Here is a 20,329-nt window from a genome sequence, read left to right as displayed (position 1 = left end):
CAACATGGCAAAAATCGGAACCAGCGATCCGGTATGGACGGTGGCGCCCCACTGTCAATGTCATGCATAGGACAGTTCAGTATTTTGGAACTATACAGACAGTGTCAAATAGTCCGTGATACCTACCCAAAATAGCCACTAAGTTCCCAACACGTCTTTGTTATATATTGAAAATAAGGTTGTGCGTCAACTTATTGGCCACTTTGGGTGGTACACGAACCTACCTACATTTTAGCTTACATTTTTTTCTGAGAATTCATTTTTATCAAGAATCGTAAAACGGTTATCTTCTTTCCAGATCCTAAACCGCACCCGCAGCAACAGCGTGTCCCGCGAGGTGCGCCGCACGCAGCTCCTAGTGCTAGTTCCCGCGCGCGACTGACAGCGTGCTCCCGCGAGCGCGCGCGTCGCGTCCACCCACGACGTGATGCTCTAGCGCCGCCTGCCGGCCTGCAGCGGGAACCACTGCTGCAGGCACTCGCTGGAAGTGCGCTTCGAGGCACGGACTATGAAGTAGATGACTAAGGCAAGAGTATTTGTGTTATTGGTGACGTGTGTGATGCTCTAGTGTGACTGACAGAGCCTGCCCGTGGATACTACTCACGACGTGTTACTCTAGCGCCGCCTGCCGGCCTGCAGCGGGAACCACTGCTGCAGGCACTCGCTGGAAGTGCGCTTCGAGGCAGGGACTATGAAGTAGATGACTAAGGCAAGAGCATTTGTGTTACTGTGACGTATGTGATGCTCTAGTGTGACTGACAACGCCCGCCCGCGAGCTATTATTCACGACGAGATGCTCCAGTAACGCTTCCCGGCCTGCAGCGGGAATCACTGCAGGAACTCGCTGGAAGTGCGGTTCGAGACAGGGACTATGAAGTAGATTACCACTAGTGTGTTTTTTGGGACATTCGTGAGGCTATAGTGCTACCAGCCGGAAGAATGATTGCTGCAGGCACTTCTTAAAAGTGAGGTTCTAGGTGGAGACTATCATTGCTTAGTATGTTACCTACTAGTCACCGACGTGATGCTCTAGCGCCGCCTGCCGGCCTGCAGCGGGAACCACTGCTGCAGGCACTCGCTGGAAGTGCGCTTCGAGGCAGGGACTATGAAGTAGTTAGTAAACCACTAAGGCAAGAATATTTGTGTTCTTAGTGTGTTACTGGTGACGTATGAAGTGATCTAGTGCGACCACGACGTGATGCTCTAGCGCCGCCTGCCGGCCTGCAGCGGGAACCACTGCAGCAGGCACTCGCTGGAAGTGCGCTTCGAGGCAGGGACTATGAAGTAGACCATCCTTAAGGCCAGTGTAAAGCAAGATAACTGAGGCAAGAATATTTGTCTTATTAGTGACGTATGTGATGCTCTAGTGTGACTGACAACGCGCGCCCGCGATCTACTACTCACGACGATATGCTTTGTAACGGTTCCCGACCTGTAGCGGGAATTACTGCTGCAGGAACTCGCTGGAAGTGCGCTTCGAGGCAGGGACTATGAAGTAGATTACCACAAGCGTATTTTTTGTGACATTCGTGAGGCTATAGTGCTACCAGCCGGAAGAATAATTGCTGCAGGCACTTCTTAAAAGTGAGGTTCTAGGTGGGGACTAAGATGTAGATAACTGGTAGGGCATCAATATATGCAACGATATACAACGACAATATATGTATGCTTGATACAATGACATATTGATGATGAGACTATCTCAAACGCAGCTCCTAGTGCTAGTTCCCGCGCGCGACTGACAGCGTGCTCCCGCGAGCGCGCGCGTCGCGTCCACCCACGACGTGATGCTCTAGCGCCGCCTGCCGGCCTGCAGCGGTAACCACTGCTGCAGGCACTCGCTGGAAGTGCGCTTCGAGGCAGGGACTATGAAGTAGACCATCCTTAAGGCCAGTGTAAAGCAAGATAACTGAGGCAAGAATATTTGTCTTATTAGTGACGTATGTGATGCTCTAGTGTGACTGACAACGCCCGCCCGCGATCTACTGCTCACGACGAGATGCTTAGTAACGGTTCCCGACCTGCAGCGGAAACCACTGCTGCAGGCACTCGCTGGAAGTGCGCTTCGAGGCAGGGACTATGAAGTAGATTACTATGGCAAGAGTATTTGTGTTATTGGTGACGTGTGTGATGCTCTAGTGCGACTGACAGCGTGCTCCCGCGAGCGCGCGCGTCGCGTCCACCCACGACGTGATGCTCTAGCGCCGCCTGCCGGCCTGCAGCGGGAACCACTGCTGCAGGCACTCGCTGGAAGTGCGCTTCGAGGCAGGGACTATGAAGTAGATGACTAAGGCAAGAACAATATTGGTGTTACTAGTGACGTACTCGAATGTAATGCTCTAGTGTGACCTGTGTGACTGACAACGCCCGCCTGCGAGCTACTACTCACGACGAGATGCTCTAGTGGGAACCACTGCTGCAAGCACTCGCTGGAAGTTCGCTTCGAGGCAGGGACTATGGAGTAGACAATCATTAAGGCCAGTGTAAAGAACGTTTCGGTTCTAGTTACTTACGAGCGAGTGACATTTAGGTCCGCGTACCTAATGGTAGTCCCTGTACGCACTAACAGCGCCCGCAAGCGAGCGCGTGCATCAGTTCCACTCACGACGTGATAACTGCTGCAGGTAATTGTTGGAAGTGAGTTTCGAGACAGTGAGTATGAAGTAGATCACAAGGCAAGAACAATATTGGTGTTACTAGTGACGTATGTAATGCTCTAGTGTGACTGACAACGCCCGCCCGCGAGCTACTACTCACGACGAGATGCTCTAAAGCCCGGTCTGTGAACACGTAGAATTTGGTCCAATGACCCCAAGCTACCCATCCTTATCGCTCGCGCGTAATTATGTTGCTGTCGCGCTCTCACTGTGGGCGCCCGTCGCACAGTCGCGACAGCAATATAATACAAACAAAATTCTACGTGCTCGCAGACCAGTCGTGCACCCATTTTGAGACGCACCTAATGAAGCGCACCTAAACTATTCCTCGTTGCGCACCTATGTCTACTAATAATAAAGATTTGGAATTGGAACTTTAAGTCTACTAAGATGAATTAAAAGTACCAGGGCAATATAACAGGTAGCTTCGTGGAATAGTTTAGCTGCGCTTCGTTAGGTGTGTTAAAAATCTACGAGTAAAACCCTTACAAATAATTGTACTGTAATACTTATACAATTACAATTTACAATTTGTAATGTTTATTAAACAGGGCCCAGGAATAACGCTCTCTAAATCTGCCAAAGTTGTCACACTTAAAAATACCTTTAGAAATTCTTAAGTTAAGTAAATAATAATATATTGGCCTATTATTTTAAACAATTATGTAAATAAATAAAACTTTAACGCACATAAAGCCAATTTTGTAAGCTAGCTTGCTATTTGTATGCTTAATATTGACGACGAGATGTGATAAGTCTTGCACTTATGAAGAATATTTTGTACCTAAAAAGAATATTAACTAAAATATTATATGTAAAACTATAAAGATAAGTTAAATGTAACTCTAAAGATAAGTTACTTTACCTATATTATTTAGGGCTGATTTTACCATCGTCGGATAACTTTTAACTGAAGAATAAACTTGTCATTTTGACATATTATTTCCAATATTGAAACTTATTCTTCAGTCAAAAGTTATCCGACGATGGTAAGAGTTGTGTTTATGAAAGTTCGACATATTTTTCGGAATGTGTTAAATATTATTATAATGTCTACTCTACAACAAGCAAAATAGTGTAAGTTACGTCTTAAAATCTCTAGTCATAATAACTTAAAGTTAAGTTTTGAAGAACAATATTTTATTACTTAAACTCTTTCACAAATTTTGTTAACTATTTAAAGTGGACAACATTAAAATATATAGTTACATTATAACTGCAGTTAAATATAATTACATAATTGTTGACACAAACCATGTTACCAAAGAATATGTTATATTTTTTTATTTATTTATTTATTACGAACGAGATACGAGAGCGTATCTTCACCTTAAAGGCCGGCAACGCACCTGTAACGCCCCTGGGTCTGCGGGTGTCTATGGGCGACGGTAATCACTTACCATCAGGTGATCCGTCTGCTCGTTTGCCTCCTGTCACATAAAAAAAAATTACGTAATTAATAATTTAACCGTTACATTTTTTATTATACTTGTAGCAGTGTCATAAATCCTCTTGATTTTACTTACCTATCGACTTTTGTTTCGAGGTATGAAATTCCTCAAGGATCTTTAAATTATATTTTTCTAAATCTACGTAGAGGCTGCTTTAGTATTAATTTTATGTATATTTAAATTAAAATAAGTAGGCGTAAGTAAATAGAAATATGTAAAATATAAAGTAATCAAATTCAGAATAATGTACTGAAAATGTATTGTAAATAAATATGTACAAATATTTTTGTACTGTCTTGAATAAAATTGTACATAATGTGTTAAAATATATTCAAAATCATTAAATGTGTGTATCAACCATAAGTGACTTTCATTTATTTTAAGAGCTCATACTTTTATAAGCTTCGTAACCATATAAAATTTTAATTAATATACATTTTCGCTATAGTTCCAGTCTCCCAAAATAGCCCAACAATAACTTTCCTACAGATTTAGAACTAAAACAGATTAACGAAATAAAAGAGCAGTCACACATAGCTAAATACACATAACTTATTCGGATATACTCATACCATTTCAAATCCATATAACAAAGAAAACAAGGAGCAACCAGCATTGTAATACAAACCTAACCCGTACATTTAATATGACAGGTACTAAGTTATATAAATAAGTAAAGAAAATCGAGTCAAATAAGAATATCTATAAAGAAAACTAGGTTAGTTTGTCAAGGCAATTTCTCTACGAGTCAATTACTGAACAAGGGCCATTTATCAACAGTAATTGAGTACATTGAAACCACTTTTGAGAGCCTCCGTCGGTGGAGGAGTAGTTGAATTATTGCCTATCCTGTTACAACATAATTAAGAATCAAACGAACTTACCTGTGATGTTTGATATCTAATTATACGAGTGTCTTGACCGAAGATGATTACGTTTTACATGCAGCAGTACCTGGGATGATGCCGTCCTTATCACACTTTTAGAGAATATTTATTTAAAAATATAAGTTTTAAATATAATAAAGTACGTGTTTTGACTCCTCAGCACCGTAGTACATTCCGCGGTCCGCCATATTTCTTGTCATTATTTTAGAGCAAATTTTTTCGATCGGTTAAGGGTAATTATTCTCGGGTGAGGTGGGACTGTAATCATCTTCGGTCAAGACACTCGTATAATTAGATATCAAACATCACAGGTAAGTTCGTTTGATTCTTAATTATACTTCGTATCTCTCCCGAAGATGATTACGTTTTACATGCAGATGTTTAGAGCATCGAAAAAATTACAACCGTAGAAACTATTAACTTGTTCAAGGTATTTTAGTATATAAACAAAACATTGTTTACTTTCGTAATAATTAATGATGGTTTTGAAACGAACAGTTAACAAAATCACAATCACACAAAAAGTTAAATTAAGTAAGTTTCTAGTCTAATATTTAAGAAATGCCTACTTGACAAGATTAGGTCCACTAGCTTGCAAGCCTTACGAATGACTTACAAATTTTAAATTATTTATTATTATTATTAAATTAACGCCAGTCCGGTGGACGCAGACGAAGCCCGAATGGCGGGTATTATGAGTGCTATAAAAATCGATATTATCAAATTTGAAGTTCCACTGAGTTACCACTTTTTAAGTGGTTTTTGGTAACTGACAAAAAGATTATCATCTGTGCGTATACCAATAGTCCTGTCAATGTAAGATTTAAGTGTTGCGGCTGGGCAATACTGGGCATAGTACAAGGTTTTCCATAATGTACGGTAATAATATATAGGTACAATAATAAATGGTTGTTAAAATTAATCGAGTCCGGTTTTAATGTTTTCATCAATTTCATCTACCTACTTTAATTTATATTTAGTCTGGATACAATAAAATATTATTAGTAATATTATTAGATAAACTCGGAGTATTCATATCTGTGCAGAAACCAGAACTAGAAGAGGTATACACTTTTTTTTTTTTTTTTTTTTTTTTTTTTTTTTTTTTTTTTTTTTTTTTTTTTTAGGGAAATGATAATTTAATACCAAGTAGTGTCATATTTAGGCGGTCTGAGGCGAAACACGCTTTTGAGAAAACTTTTGATACAGTCATTAGTAGTAATATCCTGATATAACAGTATAGATAAAGTCAAACGGTAACCATTGAGAGTACTGTACTGTAACTAACACCAGAATAATTGAATTTGTCCGTTGAGTATTCCAATAAATGAGCTGAATTTGATTTACAACCATGATTTTAGACTTTAAGTATATTGTATAATATTAGTATGTACTATGTGAGAAAGATGTCATTAACATATCCAGAGAATTAGTAGGTGCGTCCCGCCTCAACAGCGATTGCCTGATAAGTTGCCGACCATCAGGGTTAAATCCGCATGGAGAGGATGATCAACTCTGAAGGGCGAACACAACAGAATTTTGTTAGGTTCAAAACGTATGACTTTTGAAACGAGGAGCTTTGACCACAATAGGTACCACGGTAGTAGGTCAGAATGGTACTACTATTTTTTTTTTTTTTTTTTGTTTTTTTTTTTGTATAAAACTTTACAGAGTTACATTAAATGTGAAAGTATCAATAACTTCGGAAATAGGGTCTAACTCCCAAGATGCATTCGTAGAACATTGGTGATTTTGAATAGTAAATGTACTTGCAAATAAGACGAATTCTGGAATACCAAAAGGTAATGTAATTTATGTAAATGCGTAGTCTGCTAAATTCATAGTACGTGTCTATATTTGATTGACGAGATTCGAAATCTGTGACCACGTTTTCACACCCAACCACACCAATTCCATACTCGTAACTCTCGAGCAATATTATTAAAATTTGTGTGCTGTATGCAATAACCGTTGCATTGTCTATTCTTAATAAGTAGGTGAGATGCAAATGTTTCAAGATCATAGAGTGCAGCGAGCAATTCCAGGGTATTTAAATGTAAAAGGAACTGTAACTGGGACCAATTTCCAATGGCTGTTACACGTTGCGCGATTGCGGTTGAGGTTGACCAGTGGTTGAGGCATCGAAACAAATCATTTGATTGCACGGTACATGATGTGCTGTGTCAATGTAATCTCTCCAGTCTCCACTATGCTAAATTATGTTTTAAATACTTGGCAGATGCATTATAATGTTTATTGTAGTTATTTGAGTAATTGAGTGCCAAGATGTTTTTCCCGGTAACTTCGTGTACATCCAGCCGTAATTTTAACGGCGGGGCACGCTGAGGTCAATAACCCCAAGAATGAAGCAAATTAATCGAATGATATTTTTTGTAGTTTTTAGCATTACTAGTGTCTTGCACTTTTGTTAAGTTAAATTCATTTCTGTCGTATTAAAAATGTAAATTTTATAAATATAGGTAACATTATTATTTTGATTGGATAAAAATTATTTTGTCCTCCTACCCTAGTTGCTCTTATAAATCTCCCGTTGTTTGAATATTATTCCAGCATTCTGACCGTTCCAATACATAAAAATTGGTACAGGTATTGGTACAGATAGATGGCCGAGTGATTGCAAAAAGTGTAAAACTGGTTTTAATAATTTTATAAAGACAAAAGGCACCGTGCGGATGTAAGACAAAAACGATCGATCACGAAGAAATTCAAACAACTGAATATTAAAGTGCTTGGAGTTCCATGACAAACGAAGTCAAATTCATCCATTTTCAGCAATTGGTAATAAAAGATAGGAGTCTTTCAAATCTAAGGTTTTCACATAATAAAATAAATATTGTTATCTAATTAATAATGTAAAGTCAGTGGTATTATTGTATTTAAAAATAGTTAATATTAATTAATTTATTTAATTCCTTTAAATTTAGAATAAATCTATGTCTACAATTTGGCTTTTGTACAGTTGTCGAATATACCTACTACTCCCCTCAGGTGTAATATGTGACCTACATTGGGGTACTCCAACTTGGCATGGTTAAGTATAAAATCGAAATTTATAACCCTGATCCAGGACAAAATAGTAGTATCATTTTATTTTGTTATGTTAGGTAAGCCATTTATTTTAGTAGTATTTAAGTCTACCAGCTACTAGCATCTTGGTGCCTATCTGCTGAAGAAAATTATCATCTCCGATTCGGTTGATGATAGTTGGGTCTCGGGTTAACCGGAGACGGCCCCGCGGCGCAGGCGGCGGCGGCGGAGCCGGCGGCTGCTGGGCTGGCCGGGGTTCACTCGCTGCTCAGCGGCTGCCGCTCGCTCACAATGCCCCCCTTGCGTTTAAAGTCTGATGAGTTGTAGACGTGCTGGGCTGGTATTACTGAATTATATTTGTCATAGATGATTTCGAGTGGTCTGATAAATCTGACCCAAACAAGAGATTCGTTTTGATTTCTTTCATGATATCTCTTGAGTGTCACAAAGTAACCGCCAGCATCGCTCAAGGTTTTCATAATTCCTTACTGAATATTATTCCATTTGTGACATAGCTCATCAAATCATATTGAAGGCTCGGTGAAATCAGTTGCAATAAGGATGCGTACAGCAAACAGAAGCAGAATCAGATGTTCAGTTGTATTGCTGCCTTTGTTGAAGTAATTATTATGCGCAATTTTTAGCAAGTAAATAATGTTTCATCAAGTCTTTTTTATTTGTAGGTAGGAAATCCATTAATCAATATTTTCCAACCTGTTGCTAGATCCTTGTGAAAGTCTTTGAAAGGCTTTGACTTGAAAAATACCCGGTATTTTCGTCTGATGTAGGTAGGTAATTATTGTATGCTCTATTAGTGATACTTCACAATAAAGATTTTTGTATTTGATAGGGTAACAAATTATAAATACCCCATGTATATTGTATATTATTATATTTATAATTATGTTATACTATTTTACGACGTGTTGATACGTCTACCCACGTTATAAGATAATACGTTAGGAAAATAATCAAAGCAAAATGCAATCAGTTTAAAAACGTCTTATCCACACACGATATACGTCGGGATGTTTATGTATTTTGTATAACACGATTTTTGTGCGTGTAGTTTAGTATCCACACGATTTACGTCGGGATGTTTATGTATTTTGTATAACACGATTTTTGTACGTGTAGTTTAGTATCCACACACGATTTACGTCGGGATGTTTATGTATTTTGTATAACACGATTTTTGTACGTGTAGTTTAGTATCCACACACGATATACGCCGGGATAAGCAATAAATCATCCACACACGATTTACGTCGGGATGTTTATGTATTTTGTATAACACGATTTTTGTACGTGTAGTTTAGTATCCACACACGATTAAGTCGGGACACAAAGTATTACCACGGAGGGTAGTTAAAAATATTCATTTTTAATACAAAAAATAGAAATTATTCACATTATTTCATAACAATTTCAAAATACACGATTCACAACTTACCAGAATGTTTTAAATATGTATGTATGTATGTCTGCAAATCTGCAGTGACTGCACGATGGAGACAACGATGTTTTTTTCTGATTCATCATCATCAGATAAAACTATAATTTGTCGTTGTCTATGTACATACGAGGTTTCTTAACAAACTTTTCACCATATCACTATTATCACCATTACTTGATCGTTTCCTTTTACCCATTTTCACGCTAAGTTATTTTTCTTGAAAAAGTACGTGTGAGTCGGACGAACACCAACACAAGTAATGACAAGAAATATGGCGGACCGCGGAATGTACTACGGTGCTGAGGAGTCAAAACACGTACTTTATTATATTTAAAACTTATATTTTTAAATAAATATTCTCTAAAAGTGTGATAAGGACGGCATCATCCCAGGTACTGCTGCATGTAAAACGTAATCATCTTCGGGAGAGATACGAAGTATAATACCTTATTATTTGAGTTATGTTCTATACATCTATCTGCCAAAGCTTCTGCAATCTATCGGAGATCTGTACCAAATATTTTATATTCCATGTAATCAAATCTACGGTCAACCACCATTACGATCGCCAGAAGTTTGGTAGTAAATCGATCACACGAATACTATTTCTCGACACAAAAGCGACCTACGACATATAAAAGTACCTCGGTGTTCTGTTACAAGAAAATGCTCCAGTCTATTATTGTACTCATCTTTAGAATGAAGTGGCTCTTTTTTTCTGTTGAGTGGTACGATTGACCAAAAATGCAACATAGGCACATTTTTTATTTAGATTATACTATATGATATACTATGACGCTACTTGGCATGGACTCCAATAGCAATTTATGAGAAAGTAAGAATTTTAGTTATTTGTATTTCAATTAAATTTGATAACGATTTGATATTTGAATAATTTCCAAAAATCATTACTTCTAAAACATAACTAATCTCTGCTGCCGATTGAGCAAATCCTAACCGCAATAAAACCCTAATGACTGTAATGATATGAAATAAAAGGATGATCCGGCAATGATACTGGAAATCCCGAAAAATGGTTGGTTACAAAAAATTGCCGGTTTATCCGGTTCTCCCACACATCTATCTCCGGGGCCATTAATATTACTTTCCGCACGGGTGCGAGTGTGTAAATAAAAATCTGAGCGAGAAAATGACGCACGATTTGAACTGGTGAATGCGGCCAAGGGTGAGTCGAAGGGTTTCTAAATTTTACTTTATATTGGTTTTTATAAAATTTCTCTTATTAATAACATGTAACCGTAGCTAAAAACGAAATTCCTGTTAAAATAAGGGATTGATGGTGAAAACGGGAATAAATTGCTTAAAAATCGGAGTAGCGTGTTAATAAAAATGTCAAGTTAAATTAAATACGCAAGCTGAATGCAAAGAAACACATTCAAATAAAAACTCAAACTGAAACCATCTTCATGATGCTACCTACTCTGTAAATTGTATATCACAAGAATTAACAAGCTCCAACTTAATTCCTTTGCCATAACAATTTAAGAAAGCTTAGTAAAAGTTGGCGAGAAGAGGCAAACAACTAGCATAAACTCTGCGACAGTATCCTTTGAACAGTAGCGAACTCCGTAGCTCATAAAGTGGGAATTTCATAACGTTTGTCGGAACTTGCTGACATGGAAGTTCTTTTAATTCTGAACTTTGAGACTATAGCCGCTTGAGCTAACTTAAGGTAAGTACCTAAATCAATTTTATTTGCACTTCAGTTGAAAATACGACACAAAGTGTACGAGTACCTATTGCTGCTTTGGTATACAGTACTATGGACTGTTGCTGTTTAGGTTTTGTACAGCTGGGTTACTGTACATTCCATAGGTATGAGTGAGATTTGCAAGGTGCAAGAGTAGCTGACATAAATTTGTACTATAATATTTCGTTAAATTAAAATTCTGAACTGACAATACAACCAAAACGGTCTGCCAACTGAAATAAGTTTTCCAACCAGGATCACTAATATTGGTGTGGTTTATGAGGAAAAGATAATTTCAATAAATTATTCCGTGCGCCTGAATTTTGCCTTCTATCTATAAGAATAAGAATAAGAATAAGAATAAGAATACTTTATTCAGCATAGAAAAATAAAATAAAAATACAGTACATATAACATTAAACTACAAGCTATGCTGAAGAGGCGTCCGCTCAGCTATATTCACGACATAACAAGCGCCATGTCGAGAAGCTGGTTTTCAGCGGGAACCAACACGATGAAGATTGCGGATTGCGCACCCTCTTGACCGGGACCATATTGAGGCTACCAGTCAAGAAGGCGCGCAACAGGGGGCGTTATGGACGGTGATCACAAAAAAAGAGAGAGAAAAAAAAACAAAACAAAAAAAGAAAACAATATTAACACAAAACTAAACAGAATCAAAAACTAAATTAACTAAAAACTAATGTGTTAAGAAATGCCACACCCGAGACACTAACAGGGGGACGCCACCGTCAATACCGAATCGCATGTTCCGCTATTCGCCACGTTAAAACTATTTACTTGAACGACGGTGGCGCCCCCCCGCCGTTCCGCCCATTTTACGACTGGTTTGCGATTACAAATTGCGCCTAGCAAATCAAGTTCCAGTTCAAGTTGTAACCAAAGTAAAAATATTATATTTTTACTTTAATCACAACAATAGACCGGGAAGGTTCACAGCTGTTCCAAAAGACAAAACAAAGTAATGAAGAGAGGTAAGCTTTTATGAATGGTTGAACCTTTAGAAACAAACAACAAAATAATATAACGGTAAAAACAATAAAATAACGATACAAGATACATGTCTGTAGCAGTTTGCAGCCGAGTGCGGAGCGAACGGAAGGAAGAAAAAAAAAAAAAAAAAAAAAAAAAAAAAAAAAAAGAAAAAAGAAAAAAAAAAAAAGTCTATTGTCATTTTATTTTCCTTCCGCTCTCCGTTCACCCTCAACCATAATGTTAAATTTTACACGTTTTGCCACGTTAGAAAAGGTGGTGGTGATGTGGCGTAGTGGTAGTAGTCACCCCTACAACAAAGTTGGCCATGAATGCAGCAAGACCCTTGCATAGTTGCGTGTATCATCGAGCTCACATCTCGAGGGGCCGCTGCCACGACAATACAAGGCGGCATGCTGTGAGAGCAATACTGACGAGCACGATGTACATGACGCGCATAAACCCCTGGTGAGTGTTGGCAATTGTGCAATTAAAGTGTATCGATATTATGATTAAATCTATCACCAAGGACCAACCAAGGTTAACGCTGTGTTTGGTTTCAATCATAGGGCGCGCCCAGACGTCGGCCGAAGCGGGGAACATGTTAAAGCGGCCCCAGTATTCAATCAGCGCTCAGTTCGTATGCGATGGGATCGACCCGCCAACCCGATGAGAGCGTCGATGACATTCAGGTAAATGCTATACTGTTGGAAAACTATTAATTTCAACTATTAATGTCTGTTAGCCTTCTGTGACGTGATTAAGTGTTTTTTTAAGTTTTTTCTAAAAGTATCTTTTGTTGGCAGATTGCGCAAAGGGGGTGGCAGGTCGTTCCAGCACCGAGTAGCAGCGAATCTGAAAGAGCCGCGAAACGCCATGGAGCGGTGCCTTGGAGTGGCAAAAATGTGTGTGCAAGCCCTTCTGGTGCGTCCTTCCCTATTCCTAGCCCAGTCTAGCTTTTCATATAGGTACTTAGGCCTCTGCGTAGTAATGATACCAAACATCATTGTTGCGAGATGTAGTCTCCTACGAGCCGCCATTTTCATCATGTTTGCAGCGTTGAGAAATGGGGTGACATGTGCTCGGGGTGGCACCGTAAAGCAGAAACGGGCACAAGCATTCTGCACCCTCTGCACCAGCTTGGCTGACCTAGCCATGAGACAGGGCCCGTATACAGTGTCACAATAGTTGAGCCTACTGAGGACAAGGGACTCACACAGTGCTATTCGCAGGCCCTCACTCAGGTATGACCTTAGCTTGTACAGGACTTTGAGGCGGTAAAAGCAGCTTCTTGCGCATTCGGTGACATGGGTTTCAAATCGCAACTGGTTTTCGAAAACAAGTCCCAGATTTCTGACTCTGTCCACTCTTTCAATCTGTTCACCATTAATCTGTATATTTAGAGACCGATCCCCGAGTTTTCCGATGTTCTGAGGGGTTCCCGTGAGTATGAGCTGGGATTTCTAAGCTCAAATAAGTATTCGTTTTTACGGGATCCAAAGAGTCATGGCCCTGATTGGCCGAACACTCTTGAGAGGTCGTCGAGTGATCTCAGCGAGAAGGCTTGGGACCCATCACTCCTGCGGACGAATATACGTCCACGTCTCGTCCAGGAGTACCTCCACTGCTGCCTGCGACACTCCTCACGCGCCCGATAAAACAGCTGGCGATTGAAGCGAGTCAGGCGCTCGCTGATGTACACCCGGCTGCCACCCTCGCCCGTAGCGCCGCGACGCACGCGCGCGGCCCGCAGCAGGTCGTCGCGCAGCTGGCGGCGCGCCAGGCGCACCACCACGCGGCGCGGGCGGGCCCCGCCGGTCTCGGCCGGGGGCGCACCCACGCGCTCCGCGAACACGACGTCCCGCTCCTCCAGGGTCACCCCGAGGCGGCCGGCGAGCACGGCGACGCTGTGGAAGACGTTCTCGCCCCTCTCGTCCGGGAGGCCGCCGATCTCCAGGTCCGCGAGGAGCGCGTCCTGGTCGCGGTCGTTGAGCTCCAGCTTCAGCTCGGCGACGGTCCGCTCCAGCGCCGCGACGACTCCCGACCCGGCGCCGGTGCCCGCCTCCGTCCGCACGCGCCCCACCGCCTCCAGCCTCTTCTCGACCTCGTCCAGGCGCTCCGCGTTCGCGTGCCCGACGCCCGTGAGGCAGACCTCGATGGTGTCCATCCGCTTGTCCAGAGCGCTCGTGCGGCTCTCGCAGCGGTCCAGTCTGCCGGAGAGTGCAGACACCTCATCCTTCAGCGCGCCCATCTGCTCCCTCAACGCCTGAAGCTCGGAAGTGAAAACCTCCCTGAAGTGTCTGATCTCGAAAGCGAGCGCCTGGATATCGGACACCTCGATAGTTACATTTAGCGCGGTGTCATTGAGGCCGCCGCGCCCCTGCTCCGGCAGGGTGGTGTCGAGCTGCATGGGGCTGAGCTCAGAGGCGCCGCGCCGCTGCGTGACATGCTCAGGCGAAGCTCGGACCGGCGTGTTTGTGTTGTCCGTCTTTGGCTGACGACTCTTACATGAGACGCACTTCCAACTGGCCCGGTGGTCCCCGGTCAGCGTGTTGTAGAAGCGCTGCTCGGAAACTCCAGCGCATTCTAAATCGTAGGAGTCCCGGCACAAACTGCACACCAGGAACCTGCGGTCCTCAATCTTTTTAAAGCAGCCACTGCAGTTCTTATTGTTTTTCTTCCCTTTCGGCGACATTTTGTTGAATTAAATAGTGGTAGATAAAAACAGGACAAAAATAAAAACAAAAAAAAAAATCCAAAAAAATCTTGAGTGTTGAGATTTGAACCCACAGTTCCTGCGTCAGTCAGTGCTAGCTAATCCCACGACCACCTAACCGCGCCACTGTGTCACATACGTAGCGAGCGAAATTTGACAACTGTGTATACAGTGGCACGGACGGCCGTTGAACCGATCAGCTGTGAGTTCAATGTACCCGCCACAACACTTATGATAAATGTTTGCACCGATCACTATGTATCCATTCAATGTCTCACAGTCGCAATTTCCCTGCACTTCAAGTGTTGATCCTATGCGTGACACGACCACGACACCTCGGGGAATGCACTGACACACAAACTGGGCGATAATTTGCGCTTGTTTATTTTTAAAAAGCAAAATGCAGCGGAGCTAACGTCAATGCGGCCGTCACGGATACCGCCCCCCGCGCACGCATCTACAATCATTATGATTGAAAACACTGTTAATTAACTTACTTGACCCTTGGGGATTATCAGTAAATAGTTGCACATAACCGGACTATCGATAGCTGAGGCAAAACCAATAGTAACTACAATTTATCGATAGGATTATTAAGTCGATATTGTCGACAGAACTTTAAATTCGAGAGTACCAATACTTTTATTTGGACGATGAAACATAACACAACACACATTGATTATACTAATAGGCATAGCTGGGCACCGTTAATCAAATAGTTAACTTCGTTAATCGTTAAACCGTTACTAAAAAACTTAACTTCGTTAAACGTTAAAACGTTACATTTCGGATGATTTAACGCAAGTTAACGTTAATCGTTAATCCGTTAACACGTGATAATAAAACAAACAAAAACAATTGTATGCAAAGTTCAAATGATTTCGAAATCTTGTATCGCGCATGGAATTTGTTCCTCTTTTATGTTTGCGCTACAGGCTTTCGAACTTATTTGAACCTTGCATAAGTACAATTTTTTTTTTTCGTTTTAGTACAACTGCCTTTCAGAATAAAAGCTTTTTAGTCCAGTCAATAAAGCATTATAGATGGAAATCCGTGGAACACAATTTCTGACTTCGGGACTTTATTTAGACTAGTTAGGAGGTGAACATAGCAAAAGTCCCTGCCCTTAGCCCTTGAGCCGGCGGGGTGAGGGGGGTTTAAAGGTACCACTTTTCGGTTTTTCGCTTAATCCTCGGAAACTATGCGTCCTAGTGACATGACTACTATGAACAAAAAAAGCTTATTCAATTTGCTACAGGTGAGATAGTCAAGTTTTTCTATATCTTGTATAGTTTTTGCGGCATCTGCTCTAGAAGGTCTGTAATAATGGAAATTTTATTATTGTCTTACATGTTCCCATCAGGAGAAAATCGACTAAATCAACATTGAGCAAATATTTTAGACATGCGGAAGCATGTTAAGCCAAGTTCCAGGGAGGGGACTGCACTGTGCGTATAGTTAGACAAATCAATTCGAGCCACTTTTGACTCCTCATCACTCAAAAACTACTGTGCATTAACACTTCAAATTTGGCTCATGTGTTGAGACTTGCAAGATAAACATCAGCTTCAAATTTTATAAATATACCTCAAACGGTTCTTTAGGTATTGACGTCCAAAAATCTACATATCTGACCTACAGACCAAATTCTAACAACTTCCAGATGACCTTGAAGGTTCAAATTTGGCATCCAGATAGGTAGATGTGTAAATACAAAGGAACAAATAAAAAACCAGTAAATTTTAACATTTCACAGGTGATAGATAGATTTTAGTGTTCTAAATGCCGATTTTTGAACGTCAATACCTAAATAACCGTTTGAGGTATATTCATGAAATTTAAAGCTGATGTTTATCTTGCAAGTTTCAACACATGAGCCAAATTTGAAGTGTTAATGCACAGTAGTTTTTGAGTGATGAGGAGTCAAAAGTGGCTCCAATTGGGTCGTCTAAATATACGCACGGTGCAGTCCCATCCCTGGAACTAGGCTTAACATGCTCCGGCATGTCTAAAATGTTTGCTTAATGTTGATTTAGTCGATTTACTCCTGATGGGAACATGTAAGACAAAAATAAAATTTCCAATATTACAGACCTTCTAGAGCAGATGCCGTGAAAACTATAAAAGACTAGCTGACCCGGCGAACTTCGTACCGCCTTAGCGTAGAGATTTTCTTTATATTTTTTTCCGTAAAAACCTTGTACAGAGTATTAGAAAACTACAAAAAAAAAATCAGCTAAATCGGTCGAGCCGTTTTCATGTTATGTCGTGACAACGGAAAACGGGTTTCATTTTTATATACAGGGTGTTAGGTAAATGGGTATATGAGCCGACACTAGCCCATGTTAACATAGGCATATAAATGGTATGGTGAAGTCAGAAATTTGATATCATGATTTTAATTTTTTTAATTTTCATACAAAATAAATTTTATAAAATCCGATTTGTATGAAAATTAAAATAATTAAAATGAAGATATCAATTTTCTGACTTCACCATACCATTTATATGACCATGTTAACATGGACTAGTGTCGGCTCATATACCCATTTACCTAACACCCTGTAACGTAAGTGCGCCTATTAACGACCCCCCAAAATTTGTATTCTATTACCGCCTTATTTGTCTTTCTTTCATGAAAGACATAATAACAGGTTCCAGAAAACACGTTACCTAAAAAATATCTAGATATGTTTATTGACTATCAAAACGATTAAAGTTTGTGTTCGTAAATAACCAGTAAACGGAGTTATTTGACATTAAATGGGACGCGCCCGCAACGGACGCACTTTTCATACTGACGCGCTCCCAGCTACTTAAGGTGCACCTTGTTATTAATTAGCGATTTTAACACATTTAAAATGAGTATACCAACACGTTTTTGCATAACAATATTAATTCGTACTTTAGTTTCCTTAATAAAACTTCAATATAGCCCTCTCGCTGTATTTTTGTGGCTTAAATACAATTTTAAATAAGGGCGGTAATAGAAACACTTTTAATAGTTTGGTTTCTAATAACGACCCATGGCGTTGTCAGAATTTTGATAACGTTTTTTATTTTAGTATTTATTATCTTTAATTACGCATTTCACCTCCATTTTGTTATCTTGATCGATTCATAAGAATATTTCACATAATTAAATCAATTAACGCCATATGTTAATTGTCATAGGTTTGGCATAAAACTGCAATGAACATTAAAGAATATCTCTAATAATGTATGACAATAGATTTTATAAAAACCTGTTAAATTCTAATTAGTACCTATTTGATATAAAATAAAACCTAATAAAAATTACACTTCACTGATCACGTCTTTATTAAAGTAGATATTTTAGCTGGTTACTGTTTTTTTTTACGGTCGCTAATAGAATAAAGTAATATTCATACTTAATTCTATTACCGCCTCATAACTATAACGCCACCTGCGAAGACTTATAAGCCTTTATTTTGTATATAACTAACATTTATGACATGACACCAAACCAATCATGCGTTATCACAACTACTATGTATCTTTTTAAGATCTTTTGAATAATAAAAAAATAATTTTAAATAATTATACAGACAGTGTCCAATTGTCCACAGTTTAAATTAAAATACACAATTACACACAACTAAAATCAATCAAAAAGTAATTTAAAATTATAGTCAAATTAAAAATAGAAATAAAATATTAAATGAAAATTAAATTTTATTAAAACTCAAATACAGTTTAAATAATGACCCCCACTACTCAATACCGGGTACCGCGTAATCAAGTATAATAGAGGAATTTATTATTTTACTATTTCTGCTTGATTATTTATTTATTTTCGAGAAGCGTGCCTTTTCTCTTTAAATAATTTAAAAAAAATAACTTGAAAAAAAAAAGAAAAAAAAAAATTCAACTAAAACTAAAAGCAAAACAAATTTAACTTGAAAAAATCAAGTGGTTCCCGAGCCTCTGAGTGGGAATTGAACCCGTGCCTCTTGGAATATACCCAATTGAAGAGCAATATTCTTAGCGGTCGGTAATAGAAACAGAAAAAACGTTAATAGAAACACACCTCGTCTATAGGTCGGTAATAGAAACAACTGCTTCTTCAGATTTAATTGCTATTTATTAATTATTGTGTGATTGTATACTCATTGTTACTACTTGAATTCAATGATTACTTCATCATTGTTATAAATAAATTAAAGTGTCTTTTCTATCACCACGTCTTATATCTAATTTTCTAACGTTTATCCGAAGACAGCTTAAACTGGCGGTAATAGGCGCATTTACGTTATATAGACGAGCTTTATACACCACTACATTTTTATCACCGGAAAAAAAAATCTGGGTAATGAGTTATTGATACTGATCCTATTTATGCAAAAAAAAAAGTTAAATAAAGCTACTCAAAATTTCATCCCAAAATTGGTAATATTTGGACACACGCGTCGCTAGCACTATTTACGCTCAACGCAAGGCCGCCCGTTACTATGGAGAGAGATGCGACGTTGCCGGCCCGACGCTTCCTAAAGGCGGCGGTGTACGTTTGTTGTGCGGCCATTATTATCACCCGCGAGCCACGAGCGAGAGGGCGGCGCGGGGCCGCGGCCCGCGCCGCCCTCTCGCTCTTCCGGCCGCCGGCCGCGGTCGGTCAGTTGCGCGCGCGCGAGCTCTTTATCGGTCGTGAAGTGTCTTGTTAACATTGTATCAATCAAGTCAATAGTGTCGTGCAATTATTACGTTGTCTTACCAATTCACCTCACGTGAATACGTGTTAATGATACGTGCATTATTATTCTTGGCCGGAGAAATTGTGTAGTGCAGTTTTGCGACTGTACCGGGACAGCCACACTTCAGCACGATGCAGGGTGCTTATCAAAGCATTGAATTTTGCCGGTCCTAAGGCCGATCCTAAGCCCGGGTAAGTATGAAGGGAAAGTTGAATTATTTTTATTATTTTACCTAAGCGCCTACTAAAACCACCATCTAAAACTGTTCGCACCACTCAGCTGTTATGGCGGATCTTAAATTCACGAACTACGAACGACGCGCGATCTCAATTGGAGTTACACAGTAGGTATTATTATTAACTAGTGTTAAAAACTCACAGAAATACAACGTGACGTATTACGTAATTACTAAATTACTGTTTTCGTCCTTTGCCCTGCGTTCAATTACAATTCTAATTACCTACTTGAAATGTTGCAATAAAAATAGCCTAAGATAGGTAGCTAAGTAATACATTATTATTATTCTGTGATGATAACACTGAAAGCCGCTGTTTTGGCAGATCTTTGAATTACAAATTTCTTTTAAAGTCGTAGTAGCCTCGTAACGACACATTGGTGTGTATTCGTAACGTATTCACAGTAGGTAGGTATTTCATTGTATTATTAACTTACAATTAGTGTTAACAGTCAGAATACCA

General features: G+C 39.6%; 2 protein-coding genes across 2 annotated transcripts in view; both read left to right on the top strand.

The window, feature by feature from the left end:
• LOC135088525 (cardioacceleratory peptide receptor) overlaps nt 1-1,445 on the top strand; it is a 122,168-nt gene extending 120,723 nt beyond the window's left edge. The window contains exon 11 of the mRNA XM_063983363.1: nt 299-1,445. Within this exon, the coding sequence (XP_063839433.1) occupies nt 299-382 (84 nt within the window). The 3' untranslated portion in view covers nt 383-1,445. The remainder of the gene's footprint in view (nt 1-298) is intronic.
• Nucleotides 1,446-12,136: 10,691 nt separating this feature from the next.
• LOC135088532 (uncharacterized) lies at nt 12,137-13,665 on the top strand. Its single transcript, XM_063983372.1, has 4 exons — nt 12,137-12,671; nt 12,773-12,895; nt 13,010-13,127; nt 13,261-13,665. The coding sequence occupies exons 1-4, from the start codon at nt 12,532-12,534 to the stop codon at nt 13,264-13,266; spliced, it is 387 nt and encodes a 128-aa protein (XP_063839442.1). The 5' UTR covers nt 12,137-12,531; the 3' UTR covers nt 13,267-13,665.
• Nucleotides 13,666-20,329: the final 6,664 nt, after the last annotated feature.

Source organism: Ostrinia nubilalis, chromosome 4, assembly GCF_963855985.1.
Source record: "Ostrinia nubilalis chromosome 4, ilOstNubi1.1, whole genome shotgun sequence".
Taxonomy (NCBI): domain Eukaryota; kingdom Metazoa; phylum Arthropoda; class Insecta; order Lepidoptera; family Crambidae; genus Ostrinia; species Ostrinia nubilalis.
This window is presented reverse-complemented; position numbering and strand designations above follow the sequence as displayed.